This window comes from Squalius cephalus (assembly GCF_949319135.1).
Source record: "Squalius cephalus genome assembly, chromosome: 1".
Classification (NCBI taxonomy): Eukaryota; Metazoa; Chordata; class Actinopteri; order Cypriniformes; family Leuciscidae; genus Squalius; species Squalius cephalus.
The window spans coordinates 55662061-55683263 of record NC_137122.1 but is presented as its reverse complement, the minus strand read 5'-3'; the positions used below and the strand labels follow the sequence as shown (position 1 = coordinate 55683263).

At 40.4% G+C, this 21203-nt stretch overlaps 1 protein-coding gene across 1 annotated transcript in view; it reads left to right on the top strand.

The window, feature by feature from the left end:
* The first annotated feature begins 16756 nt into the window (after nt 1–16756).
* pecam1a (platelet and endothelial cell adhesion molecule 1a) overlaps nt 16757–21203 on the top strand; it is a 96027-nt gene continuing 91580 nt past the window's right edge. The window contains exons 1-2 of the mRNA XM_079866103.1: nt 16757–16851; nt 16946–16969. Of these exons, the coding sequence (XP_079722229.1) occupies nt 16812–16851; nt 16946–16969 (64 nt within the window). The 5' untranslated portion in view covers nt 16757–16811. The remainder of the gene's footprint in view (nt 16852–16945; nt 16970–21203) is intronic.

Genomic DNA, 21203 nt, shown 5'->3' with positions numbered 1-21203 from the left:
CTCATGGACATGCACGAGGATAGCCCAGACCGTGCGCTCAAAGGTGGACACACCTTAGTGGATATCGCACACTCAGACCCCACTTCTGGCAGCCCCCGGGCCTTCCGAGCCAGGTCCCTGTCCTCCACCTTGCTGCCCCACCCCTGTTACATCTGTGGTGCCTCTGGTTCCCCTGGCCCGGTTCGTGGAAGCCTGGAGAGTGCTTCACAATCTTCCCAGCTGGCTGCTCCGTACCATCAGACTCGGCTACACGATTCAGTTCGCCCGCCGTCCGCCCAAGTTCAGCGGTATTCGTTACACTTCGGTGTTGAGCGAACGTGTCCCTTTCATGCGCGCGGAGATCTCAGTCCTACTGGTGAAGGATGCGGTAGAGCCGGTTCCTCTAGCTGATATGAAGACCGGCTTCTACAGCCCGTACTTCATTGTACCCAAGAAAGGCGGTGTGTTATGGCCAATCTTGGACCTGTGAATTTTAAATCGGGCCCTTCACAAGCTTCCGTTCAATATGCTAACGCAGAGACGCATAACAGTGATCCCACTGAAACTTTTTCAGAGGCTCCTGGGGCATATGGCAGCCCGTGGTCAGACCCTTCATTTCTCCGGGCCAGAGTGCTCCTAGAACATGTGTCCACATCAATTGCCTCGAGTTGTTTGCAGTACACTTTCCTTTGAGATGCCTCAAAACGCTGCTGCTCGGCAAGCATGTACTGGTCCGTACGGACAACACTGCGACCATTGCGTACATCAACCATCAAGGTGGTCTACGCTCCCGTCGCATGTCTCAACTCGCCCGCCAACTCCTCCTTTGGAGTCAGAAGCATCTGAGGTCGCTTCGTGTCACTTATATTCCTGGACGGGATGTGGAGGTTCTAGGAGATCTATCACAATCATTCATAGACACCATCACTTCTACGAGGCATGCTTACGCCCTGAAGTGGAACCTGTTCGTTGAGTGTTCGAAGGTGTTCAATCGGTTCCGTGCTTTCTTTCCTGCAAGATGGGTTGGAGTGAGGGCTGTCTCCCTCCACCCTCAAAGTGTATGTTGCCTCTATTGCCACACATCACGATGCAGTGGATGGGAGATCAGTGGGAAAGCACAACCTGATCGTCAGGTTCCTGAAGGGAGCGAGGAGACTGAATCTGCCTCGCGCCCCCTCTATACCCTCTTGGGACTTATCTCTAGTGCTGACTGCACTGCAGAGACCTCCCTTTGAGCCACTGCAGGTAGCTGAGTTAAAAGTCCTGTCTTTAAAAACAGTTCTCCTGCTTGCTTTGGCCTCCAGGGGACCTGCACACATTTTTTGTCAATGAATCGTGCCTGGAATTCGAGCCGGCTAACTCTCACGTTATCCTGAGACCCCGGCCTGGATATGTGCCCAAGGTTCCTACCACTCCCTTTCGGGACGAGGTGTTGAACCTGCAAGCGCTGTCCCCAGTGGAGGCAGACCCAGCCCTGTCTTTTCTCTGTCCCGTCCGCGCCTTGCGGTTATATGTGGACAGAACACAAAGCCTCAGGACCTCAGACCAGCTCTTCTTCTGTTACGGAGGCCAGCAGAAGGGAAAGGCTGTCTCCAAGCAGAGGCTGGCCCACTGGATAGTAGATGCCATCATCTTGGCCTATGAATCCTAAGATGCACCTTGCCCCCCTGGGTTGCGAGCCCACTCCACTCGGAGCGTAGCTGCTTCCTGGGCGTTGGCACAGAGTGCCTTGCTGACAGATGTTTGTAGAGCTGTGGGCTGGGCAACACCTAACACGTTCGCTAGATTCTATAGCCTATGTGTCGAGCTGGTAGCTTCCTGTGTGCTCTCTTCACATAGAAGCCAGCCAACACCGTAAGCCCCGCTCGAAGTGTCGACTTGCTGCGCCATTCCCCTCCTATGGACCAGATCCGTGCGCCATTTTTGCTCCAGTAGAGTTCCTCTTTAGCTGAACCCTGTTGAGTTCCTCCACACCCCTTGGCAACGGACGTGGCGGAGTGTCTGTTTCCAGGCCTATCACTCGTATGCACTGTGAAACCTGTGTTAGGCTGGTCCCATATGTTGTGATCCCGACGCGCGTAAAGGTTTGAAGCGAAATTTACGTGTCATGCTCGTCAGAAGCGAAATCCGGAGGCGAAGGTTTCGAAACCCCTTGGAGGCCATCTTTTTTAGATGTTTATCGAGCATTAGCATTAGCATTAATCGAGAGAGTCACCGCTCGTATATGCTCTGGAGAGCAGAAACAGCTGCGTAGGGGACATCGTCGCTGTACTCGGGTCCACCAGACCCTCCGGAGGGTTTCAGGAGTTTCACAATTTGCTCCAGGAGCTAGGTGTGGTGGACCTAACGGTGAGGACGCTGACGAGGACAGCGTAGGCCGTATAAGGCCTCGGCCTCGAGTGGTCACTGCCTGACGAGCCCGCGCTGTACAGCCCGGCGCGAGGTTCACCCTCGCCCGCACCCACCTAATCTGTCATTTATTTTTGTTTTGATAATAAATGGAGCCAGCCTCCAAAAGTGAAACCTGCCCTGTGACTTTTTAGTTTTTATACACTAAATTGTGTTTGTTGTCTTTACATTAGATTAATAATGTTTCATATAATCTAGAATAAATATGGAATAAATAGCATTCAAAACAAAATGAGTATCTCTCATATATTGAAATCGAGTTTTTATGTGAAAGATTTGCTTTGTTGTGCATTTTAGTCATATTACAAAATAATTTATTGAGACCAAACATAAAATAACATTATAAACTGTCACTTCACCACGTGACAGCAGCAAGCAGGCTCCTGATTGGTTAACGCGGCGCAAATTTACGCCAAAGTTCAAATTTTTCAACTCGGGCGGCAGACGCGAATTCTCGTCAAACGCGTGAATGCACAAAAAGCACAATTCGCGCTTAACACGCCAGACGCTCAATTCGTGTCATTGAGGTGTCGAATGAGGAGAATTCGCGTCTACCGCGCCGCGCTAAACGCCTCATTCGCGCCGCAAGACCTCCAGACGCGCGTAAACGCGTCTTACCATTGACTTAACATTGAAATCACTCGCGCCAGACGCATATTCGCGTTTGGTGTGAACGCAGAATTAGAAATAAAGGTTCTTTATTGACACCTATGGTTACATGAACCTTTAACATCCATGGAATCTTTCCATTTTACAAAAGGTTTTTCAAATTATTAAAATGATCTTCTCACTAAAGATGATGATACACAGGGCAACTTTTTGAGCAATGTTGCCAAGCAATGTTGATGTTGTAAATAAGACTTTGTCTGGTCATTAATGTGCTTGGAACACCCAATTACAACATCTACGACTCCATTTGAAGGGATTGAGACTTGTGCTGCCATCAGCCAATCAATCAGTGCTTTTCTTATGTTAAATGTGGTAGCATTTACAGCTCTCGTTTTGGCCCCAAAATGAATGAGGACCCATGAGCAAATATGGCAGAAATTTCATACTTTCAGGGGGTTCTGCACCCACTGATGAAGTGCTATTGAGTTCATGTGAATGCTAATGGATAGCATCCAGGTATTATATAAACTTAGTTGGATGACTCAACCCATCCGAGGTGTCTTCCACTTGTGTACACACGTTTCCGTTGAGTTGGCTGTGCAAACACTGACTCAACATATTGTGTCAGATCTCCCCAGCAACTGGCGGAATAAAAGAAGCGACCATCTAAAAACTGTTCATGTCATGTATTATTGATGGACCACAGAAGGGAAGAGAGACAGAGAGAGAGAAAAAAAAAAAAGGAAGATAAGATGCACATTCAGGCATTTCACTCTGCACTTAACTTTGGGTTTGTTTTATCAAGCCTGGGTAGTGGAACATTTCACACTTGTAATTTAGAAGGGAGGTTAGCACCGCTTTTTATCTGCGGTTATAAAACCCTGCTCCAGAGTTTAGCAGTGTGATACGATGTAGTTTTAAAATGTTTTGGCTAGATGTCTAGCAACAGACATTCACTCAGATATTGAAAGCACGTGCCTCATATCGCAAGCTTTGTACAGTCACACAAGCCAAACAGCCAAGGAGGATTTACGCAGCACTGATGTGAAAGTGCAAGACAAGTCAGTTTAAACCAACAGCGCATTTTTGTTGTAAAGTGGAATCTATGCTTCCTTACTCTTTCATGAGAGTGTCTGAGAACAGCAGTTCACTCCAGCTCCCCCAAGCCAAGCACACAAACACACCATTTTGATTAAAACACGACACAATACAAGAAAATTAGATATCGCTTTCTTCTCTGAGCTGAACATCTCTCTTGTGTTTCTGTTGTTGTAAACGACAACTGCGAGTTCACTGGTTCACATCTGTGGCTCTGTCCCAAATGGATTCTTCTGAGTCCACACTTCCCTGGTGTAATGCCACTTTGACTGTTGGATAGAAGTCTGCTGCACCCTTCTGAAACCTAAAATGTCTAATGGGACACCCTACAGTCTTGACTTAATGGACATGCACAATATTAAGGACAAACACTCTACAAAACATCCAGAAAAATACAACCCAATGTACCATGTTAATATGAAGAAATTTTCTGTATTGACTTTTCACAGGTGTTTTACATTTATTTTGCATTATGCATTGCATGGTGTTGTTTTAGGGTTGAAGGAATTGTCTGGAAACCCGGAACTTAACGGAAAACAACCTGGTACATTTCAAAATATCGGTCCAACAATGCTGTCCACTTAAATAAGATTGATATAATAATAAGAAAAAATAGTTTTTAGACAATATTTTAACAGTTTGCTTTAACCCTTAAACACATACTTTTGGTTTTACTACCCTCCTCCTCATTCATTTTTTAAAGTTTAACATCAACCTTCTCAGTATTCCTCAATCAAGTCATTATAAACAATATAACAAGAAGAAAAATAAATAAAAATGCCTGTTTTCCCATTCATTTTTGTAAAAAGGACCCAATGACCCAAGGTGAGTACAGTGGGGTTTTTTTCTGCATAACAATAATTTAATCTGTGATGACTGAATAAGTGCAATTCACCTTTATTCATCAAGGTGGCAATGTCTGATACACAATGATGAAGTGAAGTTTCACTCATAGTTATCGCAGGCAGAAAACAAAAGAATACACAAGTATCGTCTGCAAAACTTGAAACGACTCAGTGATTTACTGCAGAGCAAGTACTGAACACAATCAAATATTGGTGTCACTGCCACTCAAGGCCGGATCTACCATATGGGCAATCTGGGCACATGCCCAGGGGTCCTTGCGCAGAGAGGGGCCCTCCGTGATCGGAGGTTTTTTTTTTTTTTTTTTTTTTTTTTTCGCCACTACGCTGCTACATAAAAATAGTATACACAAGGCTTGGCCTCGATCTTGATAATTATCCAATCAGAATTTAAAAAAAAGTGTATATTACATTATATGATCTCTTATTCATGCAAATGCTTTTAAACAATTCATGTGCAACAAGACAAAAGTGTGACTGTGACACACACACACACAGATACAGAAAGACACGCGCCAGTATCATGCGCACAGACAGCACGCCAGAATACAGTTATCTTTCGTGCTTGAACTTACAATAACACACACAATTATGCCAAAATGTCCGTTTTGTCGAGTATCTTCATAACATAAGAGCTGTCTTATGATGAACGTGAAGAGTTGTGAGAGAATGACCCCTGATTTCCACCAACTGCGGAACCGCTGCGGATCCGCTCCGGAACGGCGGCGGAGTCAATAGGTTTCCATTAAAGTCAATGTGACTTTACAACAAATCCGGACCTGGTGGGTATTGAAGGACGACGGAGCACGGAGCCGACACGCAGCGGAGCCGATCCGCAGCCGTTCCGCAGTTGGTGGAAATCCGGGGTCAGGCGCGTGTGAGATCCGCGTCTCCGTCAGCTGGTCTTAAAGAGACAGCAGCCAATAAAGCTTTCTGTCAGTAAAGTTAATCAAAGAACAAAAAGAAGAGAGAAAATGACTCACTGCTGTTGACTACAGTTTATTTTATTTTTTTGCTATAATAAGGATTAGTTATAGGCACAGGTAAATATGACATTTATTTTTAACTCTTGTATCATTGAGACAAATAACAATATTTAAATTTTTAATTTTTTTTTAAATTTTTAAATTTTAATTTGAAAACACAGTGCATTTAGTTGTTGTTTCTAGTTTCAGTTGAGAAATAGGCTACAAATTTCAGCATTATCACTAATCTGTGTGTGCATTTTACTTGAGAAATAAGCAAGTTAACTCATGAAACCATTTGTTTACTATATCGCATATCGCAATATTGACCTCAATAATCACTATGACATTTTCCCCAAATCGTGCAGCCCTACTTTTCAGAAAAAAATATTTTGTATCATTGTCTTGTGAACTAGGCCCCGTTTACACAATGGGAAAACGCAGATATTTCCCTGCGTTTTGGCCTGTCATTTACACGAATACGCCGTTTTTATCCCAGAAAACGATTATTTCTAAAAACTCCAGCCAAAGTGGAGATTTCTGAAAACGCCGGTTATGTGTTGCCATGTCAACTGGGAGAAACAGGGTTTTAAGTTCTCAAACGTCACATTATGCGCCAGAAAATGCTAACGTCATGAACCTCGCGCCATGTCTGTTGTTTTGAAAGGAACAGGAAGTCGCTCGTGCTATTCGTTGTTGTCGATTTTGAGGATTCTGATTGGCTTGCATGGCTTTATCCTTCTCCCTACACTGCCGCCCATAGGTTTGGCATAGTTATGATGGCGCTCGACGGCGTATTTATGCGGGTTGATGTAAACGAAAACTTTTTTGAAAACGATGTTGTGTGCACGATGTTATTTTTGAAAACGTAGGGGGGGAAATATTTGTTTCTCTAAATACTTGGCTATGTGTAAATGTGGCCCTAGTCATTCAGCTTTTGATCAATAGTGATTGGCATGTTAAATCCCACACCTGGTGGGCCACCTGTGTGTGTGTGTTCCTTTGGAGGGTGTGGTTGTCAGGTAGGGGAGGGGGGCCCATGAGCTTCAGTGCCCAGGGGCTCCTGGGGGTACTAATCCATCCTTGCTGCCACTTGATGGTGAGTCTGGTGAAGAAGCTGTCAGCAATCAAAATATTGATTTTGAAGATGTTGAAAATGATAGTTTTGATGTTTGAGATGGTGAATATGAGCCAGATGATGAATGTACTGGGAAATGAGCTCTGACGAGGACAGTGATGATGGTATAAAACATCTGCTCAAACTGAACCCTTCCAAGCTCCAAAAGGTAACAAAATATGCTTTATTTGCTATGTGCTAATATCAGGAGAGTTTTATATTATTGCGACAGCTAGAGATCCAGGTCGCTAAAGATGAACGAATGCCACATGCACAGGCACCCGCCATTTTTAAAAAGCAGTGTTAACACACAGTTTATATACTTACTCCACAAACTAACTCCACAAACTTGGAAAACAGCGATAGATGGACCGACGCCAAAGTTCAGGCACTTCTCAACCTTCTCCTTTATCACGAAACCCATGACACACAGCAAAAACACAGCTCCGATCATGCCGTCCTCCATCCTCCAGTTGTTGATGTTGTTAAATAATGCCGTTTTCAGCCGGTTTCAGTCGGGTTTTCAGCCGGTTTTTTGATAAACCATCTTTTGATGTCTCCTATTTGCATTTTTTCGCACTGATAAAAAAAAACAAAAAAACAAGATCAATCGCAATACTATAGACTGTTACAAATCCAGTTTCTATCAACATCAACAAAAGCCATCTTTACACTACAAATGTGGAAGAGAAGTTGCATCTGACATGCCATTTGTGCTTATTAATATTTACACAGACTATTAATGCTGTTCATGTACACAAAACTGCATAATGCAAATAAAAACAACTAATTAGAGGGTTAAGCTATGTTGTCACAAAATCATATTATAATAATGATAATTACTGTCGATTAATAGATTGCATCTGTGGAATAAAAAAGCATGTCATATTATGGCTACAGACAAAGCAATAAGCACCGTTTATGAATTTATTAGAAAATTAAGACTTCACATTGGTTAGTTCAGTAGCTGGTGTCCTGCAGAGTCTAGCTGCAACCAGCTCCAGAACACCTGCCTGGAAGTTTATAGTAATCCTGGAGACTTTGATTAGCTGATTCAGGTGTGTTTAATTAGCGTTGGAGCTAAACTCTAGCGCTATGTCAGCCAACTCATGATTATTGCTTCATTATATATAAACATTACTTTATATAATATTATATGTGTAGAATGGTTAATTAAACCACGGTAGAAAGAAGTTATTCTGGTCTTCTGGCAAGTAGCACAAAAAGCCCACCAGGTGTCGTCACTAGATATTGCAGCTAGCATCTAGCAGTGGTTCCCAAACCTGTCCTGGAGTACCCCCAACACTGCACGTTTTCTTTGTCTCCCTAATCAAACACACCTGATTCAACTCATCAGCTCATTAACCCATGTGATGATTTGAATCAGGTGTGTTTGATTAGGGAGACAAAGAAAACGTGCAGTGTTGGGGGTACTCCAGGACATGTTTGGGAACCACTGATCTAGAGAAACTCGAATAGCAGAAATAATGTTAAAGTTCCCTTAACCACTTTAAGCTTGTTTTCATTACATGAATTAAATAATAAATAAATTTACAAAATTAGTTAGTTAAGATAAAAGATCAATGTGGGGGAAAAAAAGGAAAAAAATATTAGTAGGAATTCAAATAAAAAATAATAAAATACACTAATAAATAATATGACATTGACAGGGAAAATATATTACGTTTAAGTTTAAGGGTCACAGCTACATACAATTTACAACATTGCAAAAGAAGACCCCAACACTCAACCTAAACTGGCCCAGGCCTAATTGGCCATACCCAAAATCAGAACAGCCAACAAAAATGCATCATCACTGCAGTCCTCTGTTGATTTGCGTAACAATATATATATATATATATATATATATATATATATATATATATATATATATATATATATAATCCATGGTGCTGAATTGCAAATTAAGTTTTATAGTTCATGTGAGGTCACTCATAAGGTGCATTAAAACAGTTAAAATGATTTTAAATGACCTCATGAATGTACAGAAAATGAGAGCTGTCACTCCTGAATTAAATTAAACATCCTATAAGGGCTTGTATAAAATCCTATGGGTTTTGATGCAGAGTCAATATAAGGGATTCTCTCTAAATCGCTATAATTTTAATGTATCTGTCCCTTTCCCCGTGGGATGAATTTAGATTGGATTTATCACTTTAATATAAGGTGACTGATAATATTGTGAGATCAGCTAGTGTGCTAGATAAAATCATAGTTGTGACTGACACAGATAGCTATAAAAGCATGTCTTTAATCATTTTTACCTAGTCACATGCGAGGACATTTGCACAGCAACCGCAGAATGACCTAGATTTTACCGATTAAGAGAATGTAAGTGGCCGCCTTTAGCATAGACACGTGTCTGCAGGAAAAAGCAAAGACCTGTCACGTCTGGTGCATGTCGCTGTCTTCATTGTCTCTTTGTCAAAAACAAAATGCACCTGTCACCCTCATTCGATTTAGGCAAATATTACATCTCATGGCCGTCAGTGTCTTGGCAAAACATTGTCAATTCAATTTTCGCCTCATGCCTCCAAAGGGAAGTGGCAGCTGTGTCTTTCTAGCTGAATTGTAAACTTCAAATTCATAACAAATGTGCAATAACAAATCAAGGAATTAATAGCTGCTCATGCTATAAGTGAGAAAATAGCTGAAATAATAACGCATAGCATAATGGCAAATTCAAGTATCATGTGTGAGTTATTGGCTGCCATTTAATCTTATTTAACTTGCTCGGTAATGCTGGTGTTAAACATTTATCCTCACTCCAGTTTGTTTTCCCACATGCAGCTTGTTACCTTGGCGCTCTTTGCCTCCATGACAGGCGTTATTAAGACCCTGAGTGATTTTTATGACTCCGCTCTGTGCTCGAAAAGAGCCGCTCTTTCTTATATGGTTCAGCCCAGCGCAGGCACTGCAGCTTCAGGTAGAACCATTAATCAGGACCCTCAACGCATGACCCCTCCATCAAGACAGCTCTGCCAGGACCTAAAATAAATCAAGCTTGCACTTTAATGCGGGTTGTTACAATACTAAATGTGTTGCACAGCTCCTTCAAAGCAGTCTGCAAAATCATTACTTCCCCATTGCTGATATAGCCAGATCATTAGATGTGAGGAAGCCAAATGTAAAACAAAGGCTCTGTTCCAAAACCTAGTGGCAATATTTTAAGACATCATAAGTGTGTCCCCGGTGGAAAGCCTGCTACAAAAAAAAAAAAAGAAAAAAGTATAGATAGCATTATAATGCTGCCTTCTAAAATATTTTTAATCATTTTTATGGAAAAAGCAATCCTACACTCTTGGGGGAACTGTAGAAAATATGTCACTAGGCTGGCACCCTTTCAAAAAGTAGGCTACTGTACATTTATATAAAAAGAAAAAAAATATATATATATAATGTAGGTACTAATTGCTACACTAATTGGTAACATTTCAGGTACTGATATGAATAAATAAGGTACAAAGAAGGGTACCACTGTATGGTTGATCTGTGTTCTGTTTATGATTGGGTGAGTTTTTGTTTTGTATTTCAGTTCTGTCTCCCAGTTTTCTGTGTTCTAGTTAGTTATGGTTTGATTAATTTGCACACCTGTTTTACATTTGGTTAATTAGTTTGGCCTGTCTATTTAAGCAAAAAATATTTATTTCATTCCGTTGTCAGTTCTCGTCGTGTTTTACATTTGTTTTTTCTGTTTCCTGTTAGTGTCTTGAATTCTGTTAAATAATTACACTGCTGCGAAGATCAAGGTTTCATCAACTTTATTTGCAGCCTGGCGGTGACAGAAGAAAAAAATGGATCTAGCAGAAGATAGTATCCTCCTCTAGCAGGGGAACCAGTCACGGATGAAGTACACACAGGCGTTTTTTTGGACCTTTACCACCTCGTCCACTTTGACGACTGGCTGTGTTTGATTTTTCCAGGCCAGCTTGAACACCAGGACGAGAGCATGCTTTCCCGGAGATGATTATCTAGGGACCTTAATGGAGTATGTGGAGTGGGTACTCTTCCAAAATACTTTCCCCTTCACCATCTGCGAGAGTGAGGAAAATAGTGTTCCAGCCACAGCCACCATCCCAGTGACCGACGAGCCTGAGCCCACCACGATACCAGTGCCAGCAAGGAAAGAGACAGAGACCGATCCTGAAGAAATGTCAGGTGTGTGAGCCGGCCGGACAGACGTCCGTCCCTGAGGGAATTCTGGTGGAGTTTGAGGGGAGGAATTTGAGTCCTAGTCCCTCTACTGCGGCGGAGGAAGTTTCGCTCATTGGTTAGGAGAGTGATTGTATCCTCCTGAGCTCGTTGTCACCCTGCACTGAACCTGTTAACTGAGTTACTGATGTCTGTGTTTCCACCCTGCCTCCCACTCCCACCTTGTCTATATGTTTCAAGTCAGCCTAGTGAAAAATGTCTGCCTGTTCTGTGTTGGCCAAGAGGGTCATTCCTGAGAGATATGTTTTTCCTGTGTCAACCTAGAAATGTATCTGTGTAATCCCTGTCTGCTCTGCCCTGTACTTCAGCCCTGTCTGCACTGTCTCAGTTACTCCCACGCTGGCTCCGTATTAGTGCTTGGACTCGCCTCAAGCGTAGTATTTGTCAGTACATTCCTGGAGTGTCGACTCTCTAGCTCAGCCCAGAACTTTCTGTGCTGGTCACTCTACCTCGGCCTGTCGACTCCACTGTGGCTCCTCGCCCCCTTGGCTCCACCTGGGACCATCATCCCTACGGCTTCACCATGCTTTCTCGTCCCCTTGGCTCTGCCTTGGTCAGTTGTCACTCTGCCTGCACCAGACTTCCGGGACTTCCGGGCCTTCAGCTGTTCTTCGTCCCTCCAGACCTTCGGCTTTGTCAGGCTTCTCCTTCCTTCGAGCTTCACCTTGGTCCTCGGTCGCTCCGCCTTCGCCTCACTCCTCCAGCATGCCGGATTCACCTCGGCTCCACCCTGCCCTCCAGGACCTATGGTATCGCCCCGTTTCTTCAGTTATTTGTCTCCGCCTGGGTCTCCACTGTCTGCAGCTCCATCTTGGTTGGTTGTTCCCCTGGTTCTGCAGGTCAAGTCTCCACCATGGGTCCTCCCTCCCTCGACTCCGCCATGGGCTTTCATTCTGGTTCTCGTGCTGGGGATTCCACACTGGCTCCTCTCACCATCTTCTCTGCCATGGTTCATCTGAATTTTTTTTACCTTTTTCCATATGTCTGATTACATGTTTACTGGTGCAAGGGTAGGACAACCTGTCACTCACATGAGATTGACTAATAGCATTCCACCCTATATTTTTCTAATCAAAGAATCTTGAAAAGATTTCATATGGTTTCCACAAAAATATTAAGCATCACAACTTTATTTCAGCATTAATAGTATTAAGAAATGTTTCTTAAGCATCAAATCATCATACTAGAATGATTTATAAAGAGATGATGCTGAAAATGCAGATTTGATCACAGGAATAAATTAATTGCATTTTAAAATTAAAATAGAAATTTTATATTTATAATCTTGCGTTTATACAGTTTCTGAACAAATGCAGCCTTGGTGAGCATAATGTTAATGTTTTTAAAATAAACACCTCTTACCAACCCCAAGCTTTTAGAACATTGGTGTGTGTGTGTGTGTGTGTGTGTGTGTATATGTATGAATGTGTGTGTGTATATATATATATATATATATATATATATATATATATATATATATATATATATATATATATATATATATATATATATACACACACACTGTGCTAAGGTTGCTATGTTGTAGTAGTTGTTAGGTAGTGTGGTTGTATGCTAAGATGTTATGGATGGTGCTCCAGTGCTGTTAAAATAAAGCTATTGAGATAAGCTGTTTCAGGATTTTGCTGAGCACTTTTGTTTTAGACAGACTATTAACGGTCTCTGCTGTGTTCATGAGGCAACACATAGTTCATGTGTGTTGTGGCCGTGAGCCCCTTTTCCAAGCAGTAAAAGGCATTACATTGTGTCACACGATAACAAGCCCATCTAAATCTAAATTTCCATGTGCTGCAGAAGAGCCGTGCTACTAAAATAGAGTTTAACAGGCAGCTAAAGCAGAAAGACAATAGAGTATTAGTGTTGGTCACTGATTCTTCATTGTGCTGAATGTGCTCTGATTTTGTGATCATGACATCTTTTTTCATGTGGGCAGCAGGACATCCTGTGTTTGGAATGGTGTGCTAAAGCAGAGCTAATTCACTGAAAAAGACTAAACTGGTGTGCTGGCGTGGCAAGGTAGACGCCCAATTATACTCAAACATACAGCATGAATCATTTAGCACTGTTAATTCAGGAGTTCCCTCAGGCAAGTGAGGAAATAAACTGCCATGAACAGAGGCTTTCGCTCAAAAGCGTCACACAAATGCGGTGAATGTGACAGCTTCAATTAATTCTCTCATCCAAGGCATCACAGCTTGTTTTGACAAGTTATTTAGGAGTGTAGAGAAAGAAAGAATTTTTTACTCAGTTCTTGTCTCTGATAATGTAGATATGAAGCATCATACTAATTTAACATCAACACAAACCTCTGCCTCTTTATAGACTGTACACAGTCTCACTGCACCCAATATCCTCACTGCAAACTTAGAGCAACATCTAGTGGTCAAACTCGCATACTGCAACCTAACAGCAGTGCTCATTGGCCAGTGAGAAAGATACTCTTATCTGATATTCAGAATCAGAACCTTGAAATCTAGAAGCATTGACTTTTGGCTTTAACTCATTCTCTTTGAACGATTTTAATCACAGCCTTTCTGTCATTTGCCCAACATGGGTCACTGCAGAGGCTATTCTTTCTATAGATCTGACAAAAGATGAGTATGACTTTTTGCGAAATTCTTTCCTATTGTGACGTATATCTGGGTGAAACAGCTTCTCAAAGATGAAAAAAAAAAAAAAATGTACGGCTGGGCTTGATTTTGTCCATGGGGAATTAATTTGGATGGTTGTGGTTCGCTATTGGTGGATCTCATGTGAGTGACAGGTTGCCCCGCCCTCGTGCCAGTAAACAAGGTAAATGCCAGTAAAAAAAAAAAAAAAAAAAAAAAGATGTGCACGGATAATTCATTTATAATAAATAATGCAATATACCATAAAAAATAAGAATGGACCATTTTGATTTCATGCTGACTTTATCATTTTAAGTCTAATTCTCTTACAAAGGAGTACTGTAAAGTAAAGGGATTGTACCAGACCTTAATATGATACTACTTATACATGACATACTTATAAAATACCATAGTACATGTCCACAAATACATGGTATTGTCATTGTACCATGTTCAAGAGACATAATAATAATACCATGATGGATGTCAAAACAAAAATACATGATTTTTGGATAAGTTCTACCATGGTACAACACAGTAATAGCATGTTACATGACTAGAAATACATCGTTTTACTATGGTGCAATATCCAAAAACTAAATATTACAATAAATATGTGCCCAAAAATGCATAGTAGGACATAGAACATGCATCAATGGTATTGTAATGGAAACATGGGTAGCACTTTATTTTACAGGCCTGTTTTGCATGTACATACTATTGTAATAATTGCAATAACTGGGTAATAGCTAGGTACTAACCCTGAACCTACCCCTAAACTTAACCTTAAAGCTGCCGTCGGCAACCCTGGAAGATTGAGTGGACTTAGCCAAAATTTTGAATGTTTACAACTCTCATGCCCCTCCCCCACTATCAACTAATACCCTCCCATCCAGTTCGTGAGGGTCAGGGTCAGCACAATTACCTGTCGAGATGAAATGTTGCAAGCTCTGACCTCTAGCTCTTGAGGTTAACCGAGGAATTGGAATCTTTTCCGCCATCACCCTTCGTTACTGCGCGAACTTCAGGCGTGTGCATGTGATTGTAACGTGCGCGAGGGGGGAGTGGGATCTGTGGCGTGTGCACGACCTGTGATTGACAGTCAGATCTCACACACCCCCCTGCGCTGATTGGACCCGATGATCTGGGAGCGGTGGATTTTTGCAAAACAAATAACACGCTACAGGTGGAGTTAGAAGCTCGGGTTTTTTTCTAAAACCACCTTATTTATGTTGTTCTGTCGTATTATAGTGTCGATTTCACTGAATATGATAAAAAAAAAAATGTTGCCGACGGCAGCTTTAACCCATGCAGTTACCTTATATTACTCAGTACTTTCTTGGTAAGTACACTGTAAGTACACTGAAAGTGGATGTACTGTAAAATAAAGTGCAACCAAAACACGCCTAAAAACACAGTAATACCATGGTACACACCACCACAAACAGTGTTGTTATTGTAAACTAAAACTATTAACTGTTAATTGAAATAAAGCTGAAATTAAAATTAAAAAATAGATGGCACAAACTTATAAAAAAAAAGAAAAGTAGAACCATTGTCTTGGCGACTAACTGAAATAAAACAAGTTTTAAGCTTAAGTACTAAAACTAGCCAACTACAACTAAAACTAAAATAAATTCAAGCTAAATAGAATATGCCGAAATTACTTAACATAGGCTACATAAACGAAATTACTAAAACTTGAACTAAAAATAAAATGAAAACTGAAAGTGTAAAAATACAAACTATAAGTTTCAGTACTATAAAGCAACACTAAATAACTTTTTTTTTTTTACCTTAAAATAATGTTTCCAAAATAGTTTTTAGTGGTTCATCAAGTCGTAACAGGGTGAAAGGCACTTCTGCATTGGCTTTGTGGGCCTATATCTGCTATAACCACGCAAGTTTGCCAGATCGGGTCGCGTTTCTGTAGTTCGAATGAGACATAAGAAAACTACAAATTTGACTTGCTTTACGGTAAGTGTTACAATAGTCATTATTTAGTTTTTCTTCGTTTCTGATGTCGCAATACATCATACTTTCATAAAATCATGCAACATACTCTACCTTGTCTGTGGACATCGTTCATTCTAAAGCCGGGCAATTCCGCTTACAACCGAAGTGACCGAAGAGGAAAAGTTCTTTAGTGTTGCTTTAATATGCATAATAGTAAAATAACATCGGCCAAAAACATGGAATTACCATGCCCAAAAATATGGAATTTATTACCATGGTGCATGTCAAAAAATGGAGAGGCTGTTCACAGCAGAACAAAATGGCAGAGCTTGACAGTTCAACCACACTCTAACCGTACCCATAATAACCCTATTGCTAAACATAACTCCACCCAGTAGGTTCAGAGAGGTGGAGCTGGACTAGGTTAAGCTCCACCCATTATGTCCAGTGAGGGGGAGATAGACGTCATTTGGCTCTGCAGTGAGCAGCACAGGAAAAATGGTACATGGTAAAAATGTGTGGTTTTTCTATGGTATGTGTTCAAAACCATCTAAAAATGTCCAATGAATACACGTTATAACCGTAGTTACCATGTCAAGAAATTTGATATCATGGTACCATGGCCAAAAAAACAAAAAAAAAACAAGGAGTGCTACCATGGTACTTTTGGTGATTGTGCTGGACGGATGCCACACCGTTGATCATCTTCTTAATCTTATATATCGCTGTGATGTCTTCAGCACTGAAACAGGAGGCCTTTGAAGCCATAAACAGAATGGCAATGTTTTCAAGGACCTGGACGAACCAAGCATTCATATTCACACATCCTGAGGAAGGAACACGTTTCCTGATCCACGTTAAACAAAGAAAGGCGGTTCCATGTGATAAGTGCGAGCATTCCACCCTTCTCTCCATCCTCAACGTCCTTCACATTCATGAACACTCACCTGTGAAGATGAGCGTGTGTCTTCTCTGGCTCGGCCTGAGCGCTCTGTGTAAGGACACTCCGGACAGATTCAGACCATCATCATCTCATCCTCTTTTTATTCATTTGTCTCACCTCTTTCTCACTTTTGCTCTCATCCGCAGGGCAAGCGGCCGACACACAGGCAGGTAAGTCCTCAGTTTACGTTTTATTTGCATGTGAGGGAAACGGTTTCGGTCATGACGACAGTTTTGGGGCTGTTGAGTTATTTTTACCTCTCTCAGATTCACCTGACCGCTTGATTTATATAGTTGGGCAAAGGGAGCAGTGAAATATCATGACAGTTCTGTGCTTTTCTGGGACTTCTTGGATGTATTTTTAGTCAGAGCAGATCTGTGATTCGCTTGGATGCTTTGATCCTTCAGAGATATTTTGTCACGGACTGTTTAGCCGCTCACAGGAAGTTTGCGCTTCGTATAATAGCAAGATGTTTAGTCTGCGTTTAATTAGAGGCTCAAACAAGATCAGTGATGCAGAACCCACAAACACTGTCACTTTCTAATCAACCCACCACCATTAACTTTTGGGTTCGGATTCTACTTGTTTAATCAGATTTTAGTGGTGTTTACTGGGCTGGCGTGTACAGCGGAGAACTCTGGTTGTGTTTGTTGGCCAGGACGAGAGTTGTGCGCCAGAAATGCAGGCTCTGTGCTCCTCAGGGAATAATGTTTTGTGTTTGTTTATGTGCTTTCCTTCCTTCCTCTTGTGGAACGCCACTGCTCTCTCCACACTGTCAGTGTGGCCTTCTTTAAGACTTCAGGAAAAGTTCTGCTCAAAGTAAACATACCGAGAGGAAGACTCGTTAGAAGTTTTCATCGCTTTACCCTTCACTGAGAAGACAATCCCGGAATTCACCCCTTGTGTTAAATAAGTGCACTTAATAGATTGTAGTGTACTTCAAATCTTAAAAGAATAGTTTAAAACATGTACTTGCATATAATATAATATTACTCAAATAAAAGCCACTTAAGTGTACTTAAAGAGAGACACTTTCATGACTGTTTCTTAACACACTTAAATAGGCCTTTAAAACATGCACTTAGTAATAACGTCAAATTAAAAGTAAATTTTAAATCATTGTTTCAATAATATTTTGTCGTGCTTTAAAGAAGTATACTTATTTTGATGTGTTGACTAATATACTAAAGCACATGTAAAGTACTTGATTATGATTTTAACTTTAGTATGTTATTCAATATTCAATATAAAGTTAATATATTTTAAATACTTCACCATGTAACAATGCGTGATTACAAATTTATTTCAATATATTACATACAAGTTTAAATATAAATTACAATTAATTATATTGTACTGATTAAATATATTTTATATGATTACCTTAAAGACACTATAAATGTGTAACAGGACGTTTGCAGAATTCACAGCAGATTTAACAAAAATTAGCTAAAATTATCTCAGACCCAACACGTGTTTTTGAGAGTGCAATAAATGTGCATAATCTCTTCAAACAGAAAGGTTTAAAAGCTTTTATGATTACTTTTAAATAGCCATCTATTGTGTACCACTGCAGACGGCGAAATGTCAATAATAAATGTGTAAATAATTGTATAATAATATATAAAATTATTAATTTTTTTATTTATTTATAATGCACCTTTCAAAAACTCAATGTTTCACAATTATTTACAAATTGATTATAATTGTATTACTATGATATTAATAATATTATTATTTATTTAAAAATGTAATTAATATTATTGCTATATAATTATTTATAAAAAATCAGTTAAGTTAACAGCATATTCTGTCACTTTTTTCTTTTCTTTTTTTTTTTTTTTTTTTTTGCTATTTTGACTCCCAAAATTGGTTAGATCGTAAATATACTGACCGTTTTTTATGATCTGTTTATATTCTGTCCCAGACAGCAACATAGCGTCGGACCAGATCCAACCCACATCTGGGCCGTGTGGAATCTACATGTACCAGATGAGGGCCAGATCTGGGCCGACACCATGTTACTGTTGGGGGTTGCTTCATTAATGTTTTAATTTTTACGTTCTTTATTTTACACATTGTTTGTGTGTGTGTGTGTGTGCTTGAGTGTGAGAGTGTGTGTAAGTGTGTGCATGCGTGTGTGTCAGTGGTTCAGATAAACTCTATGTCATGGGGACAAAATGTCCCTACAAAGATGGCAATATCTGAAATCCTTGTCCTTCAGGGGAATTTCTTTTTTTTGTCCATGAGCAAGACAGCTTATAAATCACACTAAGTGCTGTTGTTGTTTTTTTTTTTTTTTTTAAAGTGTGAAAATGTAGAAAGTTTTCTGTGAAGGGTAGGGTTAGAGTATTGGGGATCAAGTGTGTGTGTGTGCGTGCGTGCGTGCGTGCATAATAAAATATTATGACAAGTGACTAGTGAGGACATTTTACTGGTCCTCATTAATTAAAAAGGTGTAGCGAATTAGCTCAAAAAGGGAATATATATTTAATAATTAATCATAGCCAACTGGTTATGATCAATTTTTGCCTGTAAAAAATTGGCCTGTAAAATAACAGTAATCTACTGGCAGCTGTGGTTGCCATCAATGTACTGTTAATTTACAGCCCTTTACCGTTAACAGTATCTCTCTCTCCATTTTTAACAGTATGTTACCGTAAAAATACCATGGAAGGTAACTCATATAATTTGGGAAACCGATTTCTTTAAACAGTTCGAGTTCAAAAACTAGTATTTATACTGACTGTGAACTGACTTAATTTGAGTCCACTGAAAATTAATATTTTTTTTATATAAAACTGCAAACACCTAATGTGTAATAGTGAATTAATTAAAAACATGATTTTAACTAAAGTCGTTGCAGTTCGTAAAGCGAACAATAGCACACATGTATGTGCTAAAGTACTTAGCATGGAGATCGTCACTGCATCAACAACTACACAGTTACTGCTTTTAAATAAAGCAACCGGCAGCAAACATCAGTGTTTCTCTGCTCATCTTTGACTGAAGCACAGGCTCTACTTTCCAGCACAATGGTGACCCATGTCGTAGAAATTTTAAACTGTATATTAAACTAACCACGTTTCTAACATCTAACCTTATTTGACCCTAACATTTGAGTAAGATGTACTGTACGAAACCAATGGAAAACTTGGAAAAATGTGACTTTGAGTGTGTGTGTATAAATAACATAGTTTGGGAAATGAAACTAGACCAGGGGTGCCTAACCCTGCTCCTGCCGATCGACTGTCCTGCACAGTTCATCTCCAACCCTAATCAAACACACCTGCCTTTAATTTTCAAGTGATCCTGAAGACCTTAATTGGTTGCTTCAGGTGTGTTTGATTAGGGTTGGAGATAAACTGTGCAGAACAGTCAATCGGCAGGAACAGGGTTGGGCACTCCTGAACCAAACAGTCTGTTAGAATCTTGTGATTAACAAATGAAGTCATCATTAAAACAAAGTTTGCTTTACCAAGTAACAGAGGGGTTTGCATATGAAGAACCAATCAAATAGTGGGGAAATTATGTAATGCAGCCTGACATTTATGCCATACCTCTATACCAGGGATGGGCAACTTCGGTCCTGGAGGGCCACTGTCCTACAGAGTTTAGCTCCAACCCTGAAAAAATCACCTGCCTGTAATTTTCTAGTAATCCTGAGAACCTTGATTAGCTTGTTCAGGTGTGTTTGATTAGGGTTGAAGCTAAACTCTGCAGGACAGCGGCCCTCCAGGACCGAAGTTGCCCATCCCTGCTCTATACTATAAAAACTGTTATATTCTTGTGTACTGTGGGATTGTCTCAATGAAATTTAGATCCTCCAGCCTTGATTCTTCTTGGGAGAGTTTCTCTGAGAACTGCTCGAAGACTCTCCCGGCCGTTATTAAAGCATTTAGAGGACATTTGCTGATGTCTGTTTGTTAATTTCTGCTGCGCAGTTTAAGGAAGCAAGTAAGTTAGGGTAAGAGACTCGGCCAGTTGTTGACAGAAGACGCAAAGAGCTAGAGTATAAAGGTTATTAAGTGGCGATTTGCAGACGCTCGGTGTCGATCAGTAGACGCGACAGATTTTATTTATTAAGTGTCGATTTGCAGACGCTAGATCTACTACACCCACAAAACTAATGAATTAAACTAACAGATCTCTCCTATATCATCTTGTGCAAAAACACATAAAACACTTCAGTTTAATATTTACTCGCCTTTTTAGTTATTGACTTTGCATAACTTTTTTCTATGAACTTTCACTAATATTTCAGTGAAATTAACTTCTTTTGTTTAATAAATTCGACTGTTACATTTTACAGTATATTACTGTTTTTCCTTGATTTTACGGTAATCTCCTGGCAGCTGGGTTGCCAGTAAATTGCTTGTTTTTCTACAGTTTTAATTTACAGTT